Below are 22,983 nucleotides of genomic sequence, written 5' to 3'. Positions count from 1 at the left end.
GGTGTGTGCTTTTCTAAATCATACTCATTCAAATGAATTTGCCACAGTTTAACTCCACTCGAAGTCTAGTAACATCTAGAAGCAATATGAATGCTCCTGAGCTAAATTTCGAGTGTCCCAGAAAAGGGTATGAATACTTATGCAACAGGATCTTTTCAGTTTTTTTTATTTCTAATAAATTTGCAACGTTGTTACAAACCTGTTTTGTGCTTTGTCATTATGGTGTATGAGATGTAGATTGATGTGGGAAAAAAGTAATTTAAAGCAGTTTAACATAATGCTGCAACAAAACAAAATGTAAAAAAAAAATGAAGGGGTATGAATACTTTTGCAAGGCACTGTAGGTTTCGATATATAGCATACAAATGCTACATGATACACCATTTTTTTCAAGTTTGGCAAATAAAGCAAATATTCGCTTTATTCCTGTTTTCTGCTTATGCATTTTATAGTCTATTATAGAGTCGATTGGATAAATTATGCAGCTATAATTGTGTGGGTATGCTTGTATGAATGTCAGAGTGTGGTTTGTATGCGTGTCCTAAATAAAATGTCTGAGTGTGCGCACTTGTAATGTTTGAAAGAGAGAAATTGTACTGTACTGTGTATACCAGCGGAGCTTTGCTGGAATCTAATGGGAAAAGTTTGGTACTGCATCCAAACAAAATCTTACTAAAAGCTCATTTTTTGAGATATCAACCTCAAATTTGGAACACAACTTGTTTAGATGTATGGCTTTGATTTTACCAATTTTGAGTTCAAAATGTTCTATAAAATATAGATTTATATAACAAACTTAAACCTCTATATCTTCAGAATCTATAACAATAACCTCTATAACTATAACTTTAACTATAATGTTTACTTTTTTAACTTTGACAATAATGTGCCAAGGGTCTTCTTTAAAATGAGACCAAACGTCAAATTTTTATGACAGTTTTTTTGACATGGACATTTTTGTCCTCTATAATCCTATAACTTTTTTTTTAAATTGACACACAAGGGTTAAGAATTTTAGGTATTTTGACTAGAAACAAGACAAAAATACTAAGTAGAACAAGCCTTTATTTGCAGTTTATACCTTTGCATGATAATTATGCTAATATACACAGTGTTTGTTATAACAAGCCTAAAGTAGGTGTGTTTAATATCATAATAATGATAATGACTTAATTTCTGAACAGCACAGTGCTTTTTTAACATATTTATCCTGCTTAAACAGGAGCTGAGATAATGTTGCATAACTGTTTAGCAAATTCTCCAGCACTGAGGCCAAAACCTATTGAACTATCTACTTAGACAGTATTTCATAGTTCTGTCTAAATAGCTAAATAGGTTTCGATGTATAGCATACAAATGCTACATGATACGCTAATATTTGCTGTATTTATAGTGACTGATTGACCTGAAAACCTGTAATGGATACTGTAAGTGCATATAGGATATCCAGTGCTTGTATTACAACTTATTATTGAACTCCTCAATTCCAAACAGCTGCTTTAATACGGAGCAGCGCTGTTAGCTTTGTGGAGTTCAAAGCTGACTAGATATATTACAGCTGTCCTACATTAGCATTGGCCCTTCCCAACTTCATAGACCACAGACAATAAATAGGATGGAAAACTAGCAACCAGAATGTCTTATACCCGGTTATTACACACATGAGAAGGCACACAGCTGAATTCATGCTGACGTAAGACAGGATAGCATAGCTTACTCGGATGCTAAACACCAAAGTTGTGTATTCTATAGAAAAGAGCTTGTTGAAATATTAGAGTATGGCATGTGTTTAGGCTGTGTCTTTGCCAAAGGCAATAACTTGTGGAAAAGCAGTTCTAAAGAATGAAGAAACCTCTAATGCACAGCTCATGAAGAACGGATATTGCTAGCTCATTAGGTGCTGAGTTTCATAACCTTCTGAGCAAACAAATGAGCTAATCCAATATAGCAGATGAATTTAATTGGAGCTTTGCTCCTCACAGGGGTGTGTGTGGTTTCTATGGGAAAATAAGCAGCGTTTAGTCGAAGGGGAACTCCAAACTCTTTGGTCTTGAGCTGGGTAAATATTTTTCTCTGACTTTTTTCTGGGTTGGTTTCATTTAGCTGCTAATTATTGTGAGAAATGTGGGTGACTGCAGTGACGGGCCCACCGCACTGAACTGTAAGACACGTGTTCTTGCTAACACATCTGTTTAAAGAGCCTGATGTTCTTTGTAGCTTATTTGAAGCAGTTTGTTTATGTCATAATCAAAGTGCTTTATGAGGTGGCTTGTTTGTTGTGGTCGTTGTTTTGTGTAAGAACTCTTTTCAGGATGAACGGGACCTGAATATATCGGTGTTTGATTGGATTGTGTGGGGGCGAAATGTGGTAGGCTATGCTAATATTAGAGGCGCTTGCTGAGGCTATTTGAATTAACAATTGTTCATATATGCACTATTAACCACCTCCGAATATTGCTAATCAACACAGGCATCTGTTTTTGTTGCCGTCTCCAAAAGTTTGTTGTTGGTGTTGCAATACCCCAGTTATTAAAACTTGTATGGCTTAATATGACATAAATAATGTCTCTTACTGAAACATGTAGTAGAAAATCCATGAAAGATTTATGTTATTTAAAAAAAAAACACTAAAACCCATTATATACATATTTTGGACTGTGGGGGTGCCATTATTTTTGGTGCACAGCGCATTTTGTGTCGATAACGTCAAATGGTTGCAATCAGTGTGCTACTGCCACTACCTGTGCTATTTTTACCACAGCGCAACTCTAAAAAAGCAACTTGGAAAATAAAATACTGATACAATGACCGCATTGTGCAGCTTTTGGTTGTAATTTTCAACCAAAAGAAGCGATGTAAGTCTTCACTGCTTTCCTATCGATAAGAAAAGGAGAAAAATATGGGAAGATGCATGTGGATGAAGAAATCTAAAGTCCCACGACTTTGTTTTCTCTACTTTAGCCCTGATGCCTTTGAGGCTTTTAGTAGACCACAGCTACTGAAAGAGTGTAATAGGTAGAGACAAGAAACGCTAGATGCCATCCACTGAAAGAGTTTATCAGCACAGATTTCACTTGATATTCAAGGGCGTTTAGACTCCTTGTGAGGAAAAATCGACAGTACAACATTTGGTTTAAGCCTACACTTATATCATCGCCACCTAGCTGTGGTCATCGAATCAGTATTTTTTTCCCCAGTTTGTTATGCAGTAAAAATAGCAACATGTAGCGCCAGTAGTTTACCAAGTGCAACCATTTCACGTAATCTAAATAAATCAAAGTGATCTAAATATGTATAATACGATGTGGATTTTTTAAATAACGTAAATCGTTCATGGGTTTTCTGCTACATATTTTTGTAAGAGACATAATTTACCTTATATTAAGCCTTCTTATTAAGTGGAGTATTTTAAGTTTGAAAAGTCTAGAATGTCATAATGCTTTTAGAGTGTGTTTTTTGAATTTGTTCATTACATAACCACCTAGCAATGCGCTAGCAACACTACATCTAATTTAGTTCATTTAGTCCATTCAATACTGACTGTACCAAAACTGAGAACATTTATTAAGACATTCAATAGGGCCGCTTTTAATTGCAACTAATAGCTATTTAAAATGAAAATTAGTAGCCACTGATAGACTTGTAATGTCTCATCAAAAATGCAATACTCCCAAAATGAAGTGTCGTGCTGAGAAATAAAGCAGCCATTTCAACAGTCACGCTATAGTAAATTTCCATAAAAATGCATATTTGTGATGATCTGAGTCTTAAGGTTGGCTGTATGTTTATTGAAACACGTCGAGCAGATTGTTTCCTCTTTAATTATGCGCATACGGAGCACATTTGGCTCACCCGAAGAAAGAACGAGCCAGTAAAAATGACAGTATCCACCGACAGCTCATTCTTCTTTCAAATAAGCCATATAATCCGCTCCTCTCATGTAGTGAATACTCGCATATCTCATCTCCACGACAGCTAAAAGCACAAACCAACAAACAAGTCCGTCTCACGTCGGTTCCTGACAAAGTGCTTCCACCTTGCAAAGTGAGCCGTGTGTTCGGATGCAGCGTGAGGTGTCTGGGGTCATTATTTATTCACTTAGATTAGCTGTGGTAAAAACAGCGGGCCGATTCTCCCACAAGCATTCATTTATTGATGCGCAGGCACACGGCTGCATTATTCTGCCCTCCTGCTGCGCTTTATATGCCCCCCGCTGTTAACCCTTTGATCCGTCTGTCTGACTGTCTGTCTTCAGTCTGTCTCAAGGACGCTGGTGCTGGAAATAGCTTCTGTGTGATAATCTAGCAATGGTTTTGCATAAATTGATGCATGTATGACGTTTTCTCTTCATGATATGGATATGTTATTGTCCATTTACTTCTATTCAAACATTTAAATCCCTGCAGCTTTATATGCTTGTAATCTATTCACCCTACCAACCGATCATGTCTGTATTTAAAGTTCACGCGCTGTGCTTAATCAAAGTCTTAACCTGCCCTGCCTGAGCTTGACCCATTGATCTTATAGGCTGCTGAACATGGCACTCTGACAGTCGCCATGACAACCAATGTTGAGATGTCCCCTCGAAGAGTGAAGATTGAAGACCTATCGAGACCTTTTCCTCAAGTTTGTTTCCTCGTCAACATCCTTCATTGAATGGCACTGTCAGAGATCCATAAATTGCTTTTATTGTCAATCTGTCTGAATCTGAATCCATCTCGCTTTCTTAAATACTGTTTAGTAGGTAAGATTGTTGTGTCTTGCCTTGGTTGAGCAGACTTGGCCTTTGATGAAGAATGCCCTCTATCCGCCTCCTTTAACGTCTCTAATAAAAGGGCGCAGGGTCAATACCTACATTTGCAGTTGTGTCTTCAGGCTTCACCGCAGGCTTCATAATTAATCATTTATGTGGGTGAAAAGGCTGTCTGAACGTCCGATCAATCCTTGGGCCTGTTTCTAATAGACAAGCCTTGAGCATTCCATGCATTTTTAGGACTCCAGAACTCCAGAATTGGGAGGTCATTATCATCAGTCCAAAGAGTGCTCGATTTCCATACGGGTAACTTATCTCTTGCTCTGTTTCCAATGCAGTTATACAGGTCATGTGGTGGGGAATGGACTGCAAGCCCAGAGACACAACCCAGAGATAAAGGTCAGAAGTGCAGATCCGATCCTGGTCAACATGAAGGAAAAGCTAGAGCACTTCAACCAGGTAGGTCCCAAAAGACCTGAGGTCAGAACATCCAACCTCCCAAATTTGACCCAAAACATAGGTTCTTAACCTTTACCCTTGGTTTGGTTCACCCAAAAATGAAAATTCTGTCACTAATTACTCACCCTCATGTCATTCCAAACCTGTAAGACAGGTCATTTTCAGAACACAAGATTTTTGATGAAATCCAGGAGCTTCCTGACCCTGCATAGACAGCAACACAACTACCAAATTCGAGGCCCAGAAAGGCAATAAGGACAGTGTTGAAATTCGGTGGTTCAACCATAATTTTATGAAACTCAATTTTATTTAACAATTTCTTTTCTACCTTGTTAGTCTTTGTTGTGCGTTTATAGGAGTACCAAGTTGCAGTGCTCTAGTGACTGAAGAGAAGAAACTGTTGAATAAAGTCTATATTTTTGATTCCTTTGCGTAGACAAATTATTCTTGAAGCTTCATAACATTACGGTTGAACCACTGATGTCACAAGGACTATTTTAACGATATCCTTACTACCTTTCTGGGTCTTGAACCTTTCTTTGCAGAGTCTGAAAACTCTCTGATTTCATCAAAAATATCTTAATCTGTGTTCCGAAGATGAACGAAGGTCTTACAGGTTTGGAACGTCATGAGGGTGAGTAATTAATGACAGAATAAAAAAAAAATTGTGTGAATTATACTTTTAAGCTCAACAGAATCATTGTAGTACTGAAGTTGGGGGCATTTGGTAGTTTTTACAAAAAGTTTGCCAAGATATCTGGAACAGCTTTGAGGATTTCGTACTAGATTGTTTTGGACGTAATCGGCTTTCATGTAAGGTGAACATGCATTGTGCGACTTCTGATAAACTGGAGGTTTTGAGCCCTTGAACACATTACAGATAAGTTGAATTGGTTTGAAGAATTCAACCTAAAGTCCAAATGTTTATGTTTATTTTCACCTGATTGAAAAAATGTGAAAAGACGTCAGTCGAAATCTATTTAATTGGGACAAATCAATTGAACTACAAGCTAAAATCACACATGTATGCCCATCCTTAGTAACAAGCTTTACGACGTATTTTAGGTCAGATCTTAAAGGAATAGCTCACCCAAAGATTCTGTCGTTAATCACTCTTCAGAACATAAATGAAGATATTTTTAATGAAAACTGAGAGCTTTCTGAACCTGCATAGGTTTTCTTACTGTTACAAGAACCTCAATCGTGTGCAAATAACATCAAAAGAGCATTCCGAGAATGTTGTTATAAGAACGTTTTCTCTTCCCGTTACGAGAACCTCAATCGAGTGCAAATAACATCAAAAGAGCATTCCGAGAATGTTGTTATAAGAACGTTTTCTCTTCCCGTTACGAGAACCTCAATCGTGTGCAAATAACATCAAAAGAGCATTCCGAGAATGTTGTTATAAGAACGTTTTCTCTTCCCGTTACGAGAACCTCAATCGAGTGCAAATAACATCAAAAGAGCATTCCGAGAATGTTGTTATAAGAACGTTTTCTCTTCCCGTTACGAGAACCTCAATCGAGTGCAAATAACATCAAAAGAGCATTCCGAGAATGTTGTTATAAGAACGTTTTCTCTTCCCGTTACGAGAACCTCAATCGAGTGCAAATAACATCAAAAGAGCATTCCGAGAATGTTGTTATAAGAACGTTTTCTCTTCCCGTTACGAGAACCTCAATCGAGTGCAAATAACATCAAAAGAGCATTCCGAGAATGTTGTTATAAGAACGTTTTCTCTTACCGTTACAAGAACCTCAATCGTGTACAAATAACATCAAAAGAGCGTTCCGAGAATGTTGTTATAAGAACGTTTTCTCTTACCGTTACAAAAACCTCAATCGAGTGCAAATAACATCAAAAGAGCATTCCGAGAATGTTGTTATAAGAACGTTTTCTCTTACCGTTAAAAAAACCTCAATCGAGTGCAAATAACATCAAAAGAGCATTCCGAGAATGTTGTTATAAGAACGTTTTCTCTTACCGTTACAAGAACCTCAATCGTGTACAAATAACATCAAAAGAGCGTTCCGAGAATGTTGTTATAAGAACGTTTTCTCTTACCGTTACGAGAACCTCAATCGTGTACAAATAACATCAAAAGATCGTTCCGTGAATGTTGTTATAAGAACGTTTTCTCTTACCGTTATGAGAACCTCAATCGTGTACAAATAACATCAAAAGATCGTTCCGTGAATGTTGTTATAAGAACGTTTTCTCTTACCGTTACGAGAACCTCAATCGTGTACAAATAACATCAAAAGATCGTTCCGTGAATGTTGTTATAAGAACGTTTTCTCTTACCGTTATGAGAACCTCAATCGTGTGTAAATAACATCAAAAGACACTTCTGAGATTGTTATACTACTGTTTTCTCTTAACATTACGAGAATCTCAGTTGTGTACAAATAACATTAAAAAACTTTCCAAGAATGTTCTAAAACTGTTTTCTCTTACCGTTACGAGAACCTCAATCGTGTGCAAATAACATCAAAAGAGCGTTCCGTGAATGTTGTTATAAGAACGTTTTCTCTTACCGTTACAAGAACCTCAATCATGTACAAATACCATCAAAAGAGCGTTCCGAGATTGTTGTTATAAGAACGTTTTCTCTTACCGTTACAAGAACCTCAATCGTGTGCAAATAACATCAAAAGAGCGTTCCGTGAATGTTGTTATAAGAACGTTTTCTCTTACCGTTACAAGAACCTCAATCATGTACAAATACCATCAAAAGAGCGTTCCAAGAATGTTGTTATAAGAACGTTTTCTCTTACCGTTACGAGAACCTCAATCGTGCGCAAATACCATCAAAAGAACGTTCCGAGAATGTTGTTATAAGAACGTTTGGTAACACTTTCTATGAAGCCCCTATTTATAATACATTATGAGGGTATTTCTAAGGCATTATAATGAATGCATAATGCATTATAATAAACCCTATAATATGTTATATTATCTCATAAATACTCATAACAACAATTATAATACATTATAATACTTGAGTATTTGAGGTTATAACTTTTAAGATTATGATTATTTATAACACACATATTTATTCCAACTAATTTACAATGGACTATATCATATTACATTTATTTTTTTCATTTATATTATATTTTATTTTGATGGTCCCCTTAGTCTATTGACTATACGCAACTTTTTAACTACATGTCAACTAACACTCCTTAGAATATTAGTAGACTTAGGTTAAGGTTAGGCTAGGTAGTAGAAGGTTTACATGCTTGCAAAGTTACTTATAATCAGTTTGTCATTTGGGGAACCAAAAATACAGTGTTAGCATATATTTTGCATACTAATTTAAAAATTATTACATAAAAATTACTGTTAGCTGACATGCAGTTGCAGAGTTACTTATAAAAAGCTGTCTAAAGGGTACCATCAAAATAATCAAACTGATAATACTAATGTGTCATATTACACATTTATCTCATCTAATACCTGATCTTATGGCTCTTTGAGAAATATTATTATAATTACTTATAAGTGGTCTTTGTATGCTTTAAGTAAAGTGACATGAGTAACATGGCAAAATATGAGACTTATAATACGTTATAACTATGGAGGAGGTAATCATACTGTTAAAAGCTATAACCACAAACATTATAATACATTAAGACTGTTCTTATGAATACTCATAAGATGATACAACATATTATAAGTTTTTTTATAATGTATTATTAATGTATTATAATGCCTTAAGAATACCCTTATAATGTATTATAAATACAGGCTTCATAGAAAGTGTTACCGAACGTTTTCTCTTACCGTTATGAGAACCTCAATCGTGTGCAAATAACATCAAAAGACGCTTCTGAGAATGTTATAGTACCGTTTTCTCTTAACATTACTAGAATCTCAGTTGTGTACAAATAACATTAAAAAACTTTCCAAGAATGTCCTAAGACCGTTTTCTCTTACCGTTACAAGAACCTCAATCGTGTGCAAATAACATCAAAAGTGAGCTCTGAGAATGTTGTTATAAGACCGTTTTCTCTTAACATTAGGAGAACCTTAATCATGTACAAATAACATCAAAAGAAGCTTCTGAGAATGTTGTTATAAGACCGTTTTCTCTAAACATTACGAGAACCTCAATCTTATACAAATAACATCAAAAGAATGTTCCAAGACTGTTGTTGTAAGACTGCTTTCGCTTACCATTACGAGAACCTCAGTCATGTACAAATAACATCAAAAGAACCTTCCGGGAATGTTATGAAAACGTTTTCTTAATGTTACGAGATTGTAAATCAACCATTAATAACATTATTAGAACGTCCTATAAAAAATATTTTAAGAATGTTCTGTCCTAACCATTAAATGCCTTTAAAGAACATTAATGAAAGTTGTGGGAACATTCACTGCTAGCTGGATATCCTAAAGTCAAAGACCTTTAATATTCTGTTTTATCTTTTAACCAATATCTTACCAGCGTTATAATGTACAATCTGACAAACAGCAATCAGACTGCTATGGCTTCTGTTTCTTTTTATAAAACTTTCCCTGAATGTTTGCGTTGTGAGCCAAAAAGAAGACATTAAGAACCACCAGAAGCGCTAGTTTCAAGCTTGCCCACCAAACAAAAATAGCCAACTCAACGCCAGCGCACATGTCAAGAGTGGTGAGACGGTGTCATTAGTCCAGGGTTCGCTCTGTGATCAATCTGCAGGAAGATCAGACCAAGCATCCTCAGCGGGAGTGTTGAAGACCTCCTTGGCATGATGACAAAGTCTGTCGCTACTGCAGCTGGGTTTGGGAGGGGACAGAGGGCAGCTCAGTTGGCCCTCTGGAAGCCATTTTGTAAAGTCTTTCATTGCTCCATTAAAACCAGACGTTTTGGTTCCACATTATGTCCAAACCCGACCCAGCCCTCGCCGCATTGCTTTGCTGAGAGGGCTTGCGTCACTGGCAAGCAAGAAAGCTGGGAAAGTACAGTAGATTTGTGTCAGGGGTTGAGGAGAAGGTCACTTTGAAGCGCTTCTGAAATTATTCCCATTATTCTTTAAGGTCTTCAAGCCCCTGGTGAGGTCTTGCAAGGTTTTTGGCTCTCACAGTGACCTCTGGTAGTTTTTTAGTGGCTGACTGGTATTTAATTAACCTATCCTGTGTAAAGACCGGCAGGTAAAATACGTCATAGGTGTATAATTAATGGTAAAGCGTAACCTTGATACTCTTGCACATTAAATCAGGTACTGACTAGATCTTAAAAGTGGGAATAAAAGAATAAAACTGGAATGGGAATGGGTTGGAAAAGTTAATAAGGAGTAGTGCTGTCAAACGAATAATCGTGATTAATCGCATCCAAAATAAAAGTTTTTGTTTACATAATGTGTGTGTACAGTGTATTTATGTATATATACATACACATGCATGTATATATTTCAGAAAAATGTTATGTTTTTATATTTTAAATATTTATATATAATAGTAAGAGTATTATGCTAGTATTCAGCCATACTCTACGCAAGTATGTGAATGCAGATGCTTCAAAGTACGCAAGCTTTGATTAAGGCGTTTCCACAAGGGGCACTATAGCAGGTATTAGCATTGTCGTAATAATAATAGTAGCTAAAATGCTAACGGTTTTAGCAACTTGCTACTCTGAACTCGATCGCCCCCATGAGTAAACTGCAAAAAATGACTTCTTAAGTTACATTTTTTAGTCTTGTTTTTAAGTCAAAACTTCTCAAAATCTGTAAAATAAGATGCATTTGTTTTAGAAGTAACTCTGCGTAAGATATAAAGACTTGTTTTCATAGATTGTGTCCTGAATTATAAGCTTATTTTAAAAAGAAATCTGTCTTACCGTGCAGTGCAGTGAGACAAAACCCACTTGTATGAAAGATTAATTTTATGAAAACAAGTCTTAATATTTTATGCATCACTTCCTTTAGAGTAAACTAATCTTGTTTTAAGGAGCTTCAGATATTTTAACTGAAAGATTAAACAAAAATACACCTTAAAAAAGGGATTTTTTGCAGTGTACACCCATGTTGTTACCAATTACGGATCCTTTTCAGAAGTCTTTTATATGCGGCCCATATAAAATGTCTTGAAAAGCTAGGACATATGTTTCACACTGAATGGTACAGGATATCATGACAACCTGGCGTCTTAAGTGTCACTTTATGCCTTCAGAGGTGTGTGAAATCTTCAATCTGATGACCTCCAGCACATCTCAAGTAAGAACCAATGCCTTAGTCCCAGTCCGTCCCTGATCAACGCTTATTGAGAAATTAATATTGCAACGCCGTGTCCCAAGAGTGAGTCATCTTGCGCTACGGGGAAGATTTATGCGTCTCATGGTTGAGTTTACATCAAAGGTCGTCATTATTTTTTTTCTCTCTGAATCTTTCGTGCATCCTTTAGCTTTGAGTGGACAGTGTGATGTAATACTCTTTGCATAAAGCTAAGTAATTTATGAGGCCGCCCCGTGAAAATGCCGAATGAAGGAACCCCAGGCTTGACTTACGCAGCTCTATAAGCCGAGATGTGTCAGGGAGGGATGCTAATGAGTATGAATGCTTTCATAACCCACTATCTAATGTAAACACACAAACACTAACACATATAACACATGCAAGTGGATGCACGGGTCATATTTCAATGCGATCCGAAGTCCATGTTGTATGGTAATTGTTATGGATAGTTCACCAATAGATTTTTGAAGGATCTTTTTTCCATATAGCAACAAATTCTGTCATTATTACTCACCCTCATGTCATTCCAAATCCATAAGACCATCGCAAATTAAGATATTTTTGTTGAAATCCAAGAGCTTTCTGATTCTGCATAGACAGCAATGCAACCACCACGTTCAAGGCCCAGAAAGGTAATAAGGACATCGTTAAAATAGTCCATGTGACATTAATGGTTCAACTGTAATTGTACTCACTCCCTTGTCATCCAAGATGTTCATGCCTTTCTTGTTTCAGTCGTAAAGAGGAAAACATTTCAGGATCTCTCTCCATATAATAGACTTCTATGGTGCCCCCGAGTTTGAACTTCCAAAATGCAGTTTAAATGCAGCTTCAAAGGGCTCCAAATGATCCCAGCCGAGGAAGATGGGTCTTATTTAGCGAAACGATTGTTTTTTTCTAAAAACTTTTACAATTTATATACTTTTTAATCTCTACACAGAGTACACACAGAGCTAGACAAGACGAGTATTTGAGGTTGAAATGTATATAAATTGTCATTTTTTATAATAACCGATCGTTTTGCTAAAAAAAACCCTCTTTTCCTAGGCTGTGATCGTTTAGAGCCATTTCAAGTTGCATTTTGGAAGTTCAAACTCGGGGGCACCATAGAAGTCCATTATATGGAGAGAAATCCTTAAATATTTTCCTCCTTACGACTAATGAAAGAAAGAAAGACATGAACATCTTGGATGACAAGGGGGTGAGTACATTATCTGTAAAGTTTTGTTCTGAAAGTTACTACTCCTTTAATCTGACACTTGTGCATTTTTTGGAGAACTGTTCAATGACCTCACACAGCTTTTTTACTTGGAGCAATAAATGTCAAGTCCCAAAATAGACCAAAAATTTACAATATTTTGGTGATAATTCACTTAAAATCTTTTACTGTAGGTCTTAAATCTAATTCTCCATTGTGTGTATTTGATCTAGCATTCGCTTATGACAAACATTGAAACCATTGAAACCAATGGTGTTTTGGCATCAGTAATGTCAAATCTTGAACCTTGTGCCATGTATCATGTTCTGAACAGGACTGCGCAATAAAAAACTTAAATTTCAGAAAATTGCAAATAGCCCACCTTTTTGGCAGAGGCTACTTAAACTAACTCCACCCATGAATGTGTGGTTGGGCTAGTCAAAATTACAAAAGACGACTGCTGAACAACGTCTCCAGTGGTGTAGGCGGCAAAGTGCATAACTGTGACTTTTTGACGCTATTGACCCGAGTTCGAATCCACCTTTTGCCAAACTCATTCTTCTCTCTTTTCACATCACATATCAGATCTGAAAGGCATACATTTTCTAGAAAATTAAGGAAATAATCATAAAATGTAAAATAAACTTTTTGTGCACAAAGAAAACAAAAATGATGACTTCATTCAAAAATTTCTTCTCTTCCATGTCAGTCTTTGGTCCGCATTCACAAGAGTACCACGACTATCCCTTTAGGTGGCAAAAAGGTCCAAATAAACAATTGTAGTAGTCAATATGACGCTGTATTTTTAAACTTCTTTAGTCATATGATGCATTGTGCAAGGAAATTCACTTAAATCTTCCTCTTCACTGTAGCTCTTAAATGTAATTTTTCATTCAACATAATTTGACTTAGTTTGTAGCATTTGCATATGAAATCAATATCGAAATCAACTAAGGTTTGGCGTTAATGATGTCAAACCTTAAACAATGTGAAATCTTTAAATAATACCTTATTTCTACTTTTGCATTCCAAGTAAAAATAAACAGCATACGAGTCTGTAACAATACAAAAGTAAATAAAACCTGATTTTTTTTTTTTTTTTTTTTTTTTTACTTTACTATTGCCTTTTGCTGTAGGTCTTAAATCTTATTCTCCATTGTGTGTATTTGATCTAGCATGTTGCATTGCTTACAACAAACATTGAAACCAATGGCATTTTGGCATCAGTGGTGCCAGACCTTGAACATGCGATCGACCCGAGTTCGAATCCGCCTTTTGCTGTACTCGTTTTTCTTACTTTTCATATCACGTATTAGATCGGAAAGGCATTTACTTTCAATAAAATGAAGGAAATAATCAAAAAGTTTATTTTTTGCTCAGATGAAATTAAATTAAAAAGAAAACTTAAACAAATTTTTTTTTGAAAAACAACAATTTAAAGCAGTATTACCCTTATTGTTTTTATGTTTAATCCCTTTTTCGTCTTAGACCCACATACTGTAAATAGAATATTATCGCTAATTTAATTTAGTGTAAATAGAATGCAGCCGCAGCTGTAATTTCTGTGCAATATTGCTTGGATATGTGAAATATGTGGATGAGTTATTGGTCTGTTTTTCTGCCCCCTGCCAAACGTGCCTCGGTATCGCTTTCCTTTGACCATTAGAGGTGTATCTCAGTCCAATTGATGAGCCTGTTGTCAAGGAGACGCGGTTTGGCAACAAAGACCCCCAACGCATCCTATCGATCCGTTTACATGAATGGGGTCTTAAAACTGCCACGGATATAAGGGAATTTGTTTCCCAAATGACTCGGAAAATCCTGCTGCAGAAAAGCAATCTTTTTTGAAGACGTAATGAAGACCGGCCATGGAGAGCTCTGAATATTAATGTACATGCTGTTTCAGATGCTACGTTTGATCTATTGCTTAAAGATTTTAGTATGTGCCCTGTTTTGCTCTGCAGTTGATTGCATAAGAAGTGGCTGTTCTCTGGAGTGCTGAGAAATTTAATTTCATATGGAATCATGATATGAACTGGGAGGTGTAACTTTTTGCAGAGATGATATTCTCACTCCGTAGGATCCTAAAACAGGTTTGATTTGGTCAATCAGAAGCACTTTGTGCCTGTCAATCATTTTGCTGACAGGTCTTTTAGGGGCAGGGTTTAGGAGAGGAATAGTGGAACGCCCACTTTTGGCAATCCAATCAATATGGGAGGAATAAAATCAAGTCTCGCCCTTCATTATTTTCTCATTGACTTAGCGTGGAGAACTATAGGTCTTTCTTTAATCGTTTGTTCTCTTATCACAAACAACACAATTAAAAATGTATAGATAGATAGACAGACAGACAGATAGACACACAGACAGATAGACGGATTGGTAAGAATAGAGAAAGAGAGATAGATAGATAGATAGATAGATAGATAGATAGATAGATAGATAGATAGATAGATAGATAGATAGATAGATAGATAGATAGATAGATAGATAGATAGATAGATAGATAGATAGATGGCTAGATATACAGATAGATTGAAAGATAGATAGATGGATTGGTAAGAATAGAGAAAGAGAGACGGACAGATAGATAGATAGATAGATAGATAGATAGATAGATAGATAGATAGATAGACAGACAGACAGACAGATAGACACACAGACAGATAGACGGATTGGTAAGAATAGAGAAAGAGAGACAGATAGATAGATAGATAGATAGATAGATAGATAGATAGATAGATAGATAGATAGATAGATAGATAGATAGATAGATAGATAGATAGATAGATAGATAGATAGATAGATAGATAGATAGATAGATAGATAGATAGATGGCTAGATATACAGATAGATTGAAAGATAGATAGATGGATTGGTAAGAATAGAGAAAGAGAGACGGACAGATAGATAGATAGATAGATAGATAGACAGACAGACAGATAGATAGATAGATAGATAGATAGATAGATAGATAGATAGATAGATAGATAGATAGACAGATAGACAGATAGACAGATTGAAAGATAGATAGATAGATAGACAGATAGATAGATTGAAAGATAGATAGACGGATTGGTAAGAATAGAGAAAGAGAGACGGACAGATAGATGCTAGATATACAGACAGACAGATAGATAGACAGACAGACAGATTGATGGCTAGATAAACAGACAGACAGACAGATAGATGGCTAGATAAACAGACAGACAGACAGATAGATCGCTAGATAGACAGACAGACACAGATAGATGGACAGAGAGATAGATAGATAGATAGATAGATAGATAGATAGATAGATAGACAGACAGACAGACAGACAGACAGACAGACATATAGATGGCTAGATAGCAAACAGATAGATGGCTAGACAGACAGAGAGAGAGACAGACAGATAGATAAAACCTTGTCAATTTAATACCGACAGCATTGGCTCATGTTCAGCGTGGAGAACTAGAGGTCTTTCTTTAATTGTTTGTTCTCTTATCACAAACAAAACAATAAAAATTTTAATGTGCAGCTAAATTAAATAATGAACCAGGCAAGGGAAAAAAGAAAGCACTAATAAGTATGTCGCTATTTTATCTGAATAGAAGGGGGTGGATGTGCTGGAAGAGGACAGTCTGTTCTGTCTGTTGTTGCCATGGTGTTCGCCTGACGCGTGGCATAATTCATTATATGCTGGTTAATTAACAGTCCCCTGGGGGACGTTTTCCACAAAGTCACTGTGGAATTTAATTGTGGTGCGTTCCTCCGTCAGGGAGAAAAAGAATGCAAGGGAATTGAATTCAAAGTGTGCTTGAATGGAGTAGTCAATAAAATCTGGCAATATTCCTAATTCTTCGGCTTGTTCTTACATGTAAATCTTTGTAAAAAAGTTTTTGCACAGTATGTTATTACCATATTAGTTACCATATTATTTCTTATGAAATTAGTTTGTTCTGTTTTTGTCTCTTTACATTTGGCTGCCACACCCACAGTAAAATCTGATTGGTCCACAAACTTGCTCCACTGAATATTAATCATCAGTGTTGTTCTGATTGGCTGTGATTGTGCCACAACTGTAAAGTAGTTTTGCACTTCTCTGCTAAAAAAAAAAAAAGAATATGAAATCAGAAACAATGGGGGAGCCAGAAACTAACTTAGTTAAGATGTTATGAATTATGCACTTCTGCGATTCCCCGAGCTGTTTTTCTAAACAGTTCTGAAATGCCCCGCAACTGCACGTGTTTAATATTCTCTCGCTGTGAAAATGGAATTTGCACTTGAGTGGATCCATGTTTAGTGTGCTGGAATGCTGCTGTTATGAGCCTTGACTTCTTGCCTGGAAGCCTTTGTTGGAACACATGGGGCTATTTGGACGTGATGGGTGATCTCCACTCACTTACTCGCTTCAGAGGGAGCCATTTCAGTGAAATTCCACTATTACAGCTTGTGAATTTGAGAACAGAGGCACTGTAGTTGTTATAGTGCAGCAACTGTAGCTTGTATCAGGTTGGTAATTACTAGGGAAAAAAACGTATGGAATAGTATATTGTTAATGCTTTTTAAAACTTTCGATCTGTCTTTGTAAACGTTACATAAAACTAGTTGTAAACGACTATTATTATATAGACGGATGCAGACAGATGGAGCATGGAGGGATAGATAGACAGATGGAGAGATGGATAGACAGACAGGTGGATCGATAGATTTGCAGATCGATGGATAGATAGACGGAGGGATATTTTGTTACACTGTTTATTTAAGTATAAATTGTTATAATATTTTGAATTATTTAGATCTTCTCATTGTTATTATTATGTTCCTCCACATATACTGAAACTTTTGGCAATATTGTATTTTTTACAGTCATGCCAATAAAGCAATTTTAAATTAAATTAAATTAAATTAAATTGAATTGAATTGAATTGGAAGGATGGATAGACAGATGGAGACATGGATAGACAGACAGACAGGTGAATAGATAGACAGATGGAGAGATGGATAGACAGACAGATGGAGGGATAGATAGATAGACAGACATATTGATAGACAGATGGATAGATAGGTAGACATACAGACAGACAGACAGATAGACAGACAGGCAGACAGACGTATAGATAGACAGAAGGATAGATAGGTAGACAGACAGACAGACAGACACACACACACACACACACAGACAGAAAAACGTATAGCCAGAGAGACGTATAGATAGACAGATGGATAGATAGGTAGACATACAGATAGATAGACAGACAGACAGACAGACAAGACAGACATATAGCCAGTCAGACATATAGATAGACAGATGGATAGATAGGTAGACATACAGACAGACAGATAGACAGACAGGCAGACAGACGTATAGATAGGTAGACAGACAGACAGACGTATAGATAGACAGATGGATGGATAGGTAGACAGACAGACAGACGGATAGATAGACAGATGGAGAGATAGGTAGACATACAGATAGATAGACAGACAGACAGACAAACAAACAAACATATAGCCAGACAGATGGATAGATAGACAGATGGATAGATAGGTAGACATACAGATAGATAGATAGACAGATGGATAGATAGGTAGGTAGACAGACAGACAGACAGACAAACAAATGAATGTATAGCCAGACAGACGTATAGATAGATAGATGGATAGATAGGTAGACAGACAGACAGACGGATAGATAGACAGATGGAGAGATAGGTAGACATACAGATAGATAGAGATAGATAGATAAATAGATAGACAGACAGACAGACAGATGGATAGATAGACAGATGGATAGAAAGGTAGACATACAGACAGACAGATAGATAGATAGATAGATAGATAGATAGATAGATAGATAGATAGATAGATAGATAGATAGATAGATAGATAGATAGATAGATGGATAGATAGGTAGACAGATGGATAGATAGGTAGACAGACAGACAGACAGAGGTATAGTCAGACAGACGTATAGATAGACAGATGGAGAGATAGGTAGACAGACAGACAGACAGACAGACAAACAAACGTATAGGCAGACAGACGTATAGATAGACAGATGGATAGATAGGTAGACATACAGATAGATAGACAGACAGACAGACAAACAAACATATAGCCAGACAGATGGATAGATAGACAGATGGATAGATAGGTAGACATATAGATAGATAGATAGATAGATAGACAGACAGACAGACAGACAGATAGATAGATAGATAGATAGATAGATAGATAGATAGATAGATAGATAGATGGATAGATAGATAGATAGATAGATGGATAGATAGATAGATAGATAGATAGATAGATAGATAGATAGATAGATAGATAGATAGATAGATAGATAGATAGATAGATAGATAGGTAGGTAGGTAGACAGACAGACAGACAGACAAACAAATGAATGTATAGCCAGACAGACGTATAGATAGACAGATAGATAGATAAATAGATAGACAGACAGACAGACAGACAGATGGATAGAAAGGTAGACATACAGACAGATAGATAGATAGATAGATAGATAGATAGATAGATAGATAGATAGATAGATAGATAGATAGATAGATAGATAGATAGGTAGACAGATGGATAGATAGGTAGACAGACAGATAGACAGACAGACAAACGTATAGGCAGACAGACGTATAGATGGATAGATAGGTAGACAGATGGATAGATAGGTAGACAGACAGACAGACAGACAGACAGACAGACAGACAGACAGAGGTATAGCCAGACAGACGTATAGATAGACAGATGGAGAGATAGGTAGACAGACAGACAAACAAACAAACGTATAGGCAGACAGACGTATAGATAGACAGATGGATAGATAGGTAGACATACAGATAGACAGACAAACTGACAGACAGACGTATAGATAGGTAGACAGACAGAGAGACAGACAGATGGAGAGATAGGTAGACATACAGACAGAAAGACAGATCGATAGACAGACAGACAGACAAACAAACAGACAAACAAATGTATAGCCAGACAGACGTACAGATAGACAGATGTATAGATAGATAGATAGACAGACAGACGGATAGATAGACAGATGGTGAGATAGGTAGACATATATAGATAGATAGACAGACAGACAGACAGATGGAGGGATAGACAGACAGACAGAGATGAAATTGATTTTTTTATTTAATTTTAATTTGATTTTATTAAATGTGCTATAAACATTCATATTTGAAATATTCTGCATAATTTCTCTTATATGTTTTAATAATGTATTAATTATTGAGTTTTTTATTTCATTTTATTGTTATTCAGGGTATCGTATAATTAAACTTGTTGTGATGGAATCTCCTAAAGATATGTGTCTGCTGTCCTGTGATTTATGTTTTGTTACAGGAGATGTGGGGAGAGATGGGTTTAGGAACAGATGGTGGTGAGGATGTCGAGACCAGCAGCGGCGACGCAGCAGAAGGCAGCGGCGAGTGCGATGATGAAGACGGCTGTCAAGGATCGGGGCGCGGGGAAGACGAGACAGGTGAGTTCCTTCGTCCCCTGCATCGCGCCTCAAAGACAACTGTCTCTCTGCGTTTACTTTATCCAGAGCTCCCAGGAGAGACAGCGGTCCCATGTTGCTTAGAAACCCAGAGCCATTTACTGCCTCGTGTTTGTTTTAGGAGGTCAGTCGCTTCTTATTATTTACACCGCCGATCACAACAGGGCCATTCGGACTGATATTGTTCCGTTCAGATGGTGTGTTCTGGCTGTTGTGTGTCCAAAGTCCTTATTTAAATCTGAAACTTGCAATAACTTTAATAATAATCATTTTTTAAAAGGCAGTATTAATTAATTGACATATGTTGTTTTAAGCATAAATCAAAGCTAAATTTAATGAGGTTTATGTTAATAACACCAAACAATTAAATAAAAACAATTTCCCGGTGTGGAATGGAAAATTAAGTTGTTTTTAATTAGTTTTAAGCATAAATCAAAGCAAATTTAAATGAGATTCATGCTAAAAACAATAAAAAAGCAAACAATTTCCCAATATGTAAAGGAAATACACCTTTTTTCTTATTTTTAATTATTTTAAAGCAAAATTTAATTTGAGTTACCTTTAGAACTAACAAACATAATTTCCCAGTGTTGTAAGAAACAGAAACTTGTTTTTCTTTGTTTTCAAACATAAATCAAATCTAAATTAAATGAGGTTTATTTCCAATGTGGTATGAAAAATAAACTTTTTTAATGTATAAAAGCAAAATTGAATGAGATTTATGTTAAAAAGAAACAAGCAAACAAACAAACAATTTCCCATTATGGTATAAAAAATTATAAATATTAAAATGGTTTTACTTGTTTTAAGCACAAATCAAAACAAATTCATGGTAAAAACAGTAATAACATTTTCACAGTGTATTAAAAAAAAATTCTTGCTTTTATTTTTTTTAAGCAAAATTAAATGTGGTTTACCTTCAAAACAAACTAAAATAATTTCCCCATGCAGTATGAAAAATTAGGTTCTTTTGCTTGTTTTAAGTATAAGCAAAATACTTTTTTTTTCTTGTTCTTGATTAATTAAAAAATATATATATAATTTTTTACATTTAAAGAAAGCTTTTTAAAACTGTTTTAATCATATGTTATGAGGCTTATGTTTTATGAAACAAACAAAAAATTATTTCTCAGTTTGGTAAGAATAGGAAAACTTAAATGAGGTTTACGAAAAAAGAAAGAAACAAACAAACAAAATAATTTCCCGGTTTGGTAAGAAAAAGAAAACTTCAATGAGGTTTAAGAAACAAACAAACAAAAAATGTTTCTCAGTTTGCTAAGAATAGGAAAGCTTAAATGAGGTTTATGAAAGAAAGAAAGAAAGAAACAAACAAACAAAAAATTATTTCCCGGTTTGGTAAGAAAAAGAAAACTTCAATGAGGTTTAAGAAACAAACAAACAAACAAAAAATATTTCTCAGTTTGCTAAGAATAGGAAAACTTAAATGAGGTTTACGAAAGAAAGAAAGAAAGAAAGAAAGAAACAAACAAAGAAACAATAATTTCCCGGTTTGGTAAGAAAAAGAAAACTTCAATGAGTTTTAAGAAACAAACAAACAAAAAATGTTTCTCAGTTTGCTAAGAATAGGAAAGCTTAAAAGAGGTTTATGAAAGAAAGAAAGAAACAAACAAACAAACAAACAAACAATTAATAATTTCCCGGTTTGGTAAGAAAAAGAAAACTTCAATGAGGTTTAAGAAACAAACAAGCTAAAATATTTCTCAGTTTGCTAAGAATAAGAAAACTTAAATGAGGTTTACGAAACAAACAAACAAAGAAACAAAAAATGAATTTCCCAGTTTGGTAAGAAAAATAAAACTTGAATGAGGTTTAAGAAAGAAAGAAAGAATTAAACAAACAAACAAACAAATATTTCCCAGTTTGGTAAGAAAAACAAAACTTTCATGGGGTTTAAGAAAGAAAAAAAGAAACAAACAAACAAAAGAAATTTGTCAGTGTGGGGGAAATAAAACTTTTTACGCAAAAATTTAATGTTAAGAAATGTTTGTTTACAAACAAACAAACAAACAATTTCCCAGTGTGGAAAGAAGAAAGCTTTATTTTTATTATTGTTTTCAGCATAATTCGAAGCAAAAACAAACAAACAAACAAACAACAACAATTTGCCAGTAAGGCAAGAAAAAGAAAATTTAAAGAGGTTTAAGAAAGAAAAAAATAAAAGAAACAAACAGTAAAAAAAATAATTTCCCAGCTTGGTAAGAAAAATAAACTTATATTTTCTTTCAAACATAAAACTAAACAAAACTGAATCAAGATTATATAAATTAAAAATTAAAATTAAAAACCTTAAAGATTCTACATGTATTCTTTAAAAAACAGTCTTGTCTTGCAAAAGTTGCTTCTACACAAAATAAAACATTGAGGTTGTTTTCAGTTTACTATATTATTTGTATCATTTTTATATTATATTTTATCATTTAAAACCAATGCACAATAACAAATGACAAAGCTTAAGCTAGATCTGCTTTGGTATTCTTGGTAGATCTGCACTCTGCTCCGTTAGCATGCTGAATGCACTCAGGGACCGGACTAAATAATGGATTTCACCTTATAATAGATGAAAAGAATTGTGTGTAGCGACTTATTGCACCATTTTTCAAGGAGCGCCCGCTGTTCTTTTAGTCTGTTGCTCAGGAGTCTAACCCTGCCGCTGCTTCTATAAGGTCATGCATCTTTGTCCATTGCTCTCGGATACATTTCCAAATAACATCCCTGCTTTGAAATTTCTTGCTTTGTTATTGAGTCTGGGTAATAAAGTGCTGATTCAGCTGGCTGAGGTTGTACTTCTGCGACTTTATTCTGTAAAATCACTTTC

The 22,983-nt window shown here is 35.4% G+C and overlaps 1 protein-coding gene across 1 annotated transcript in view; it reads left to right on the top strand.

Annotated features, from left to right (window-relative positions):
- The window catches only part of LOC141338892 (glypican-5-like), a 38,291-nt gene extending 15,612 nt beyond the window's left edge, over window positions 1–22,679 (top strand). The window contains exons 7-9 of the mRNA XM_073844507.1: window positions 5,092–5,212; window positions 19,991–20,129; window positions 22,651–22,679. Of these exons, the coding sequence (XP_073700608.1) occupies window positions 5,092–5,212; window positions 19,991–20,129; window positions 22,651–22,679 (289 nt within the window). The remainder of the gene's footprint in view (window positions 1–5,091; window positions 5,213–19,990; window positions 20,130–22,650) is intronic.
- The last annotated feature ends 304 nt before the right edge of the window (window positions 22,680–22,983 follow it).

This window comes from Garra rufa, chromosome 7 (genome assembly GCF_049309525.1).
Source record: "Garra rufa chromosome 7, GarRuf1.0, whole genome shotgun sequence".
Taxonomy (NCBI): Eukaryota; Metazoa; Chordata; class Actinopteri; order Cypriniformes; family Cyprinidae; genus Garra; species Garra rufa.
This window is presented reverse-complemented; position numbering and strand designations above follow the sequence as displayed.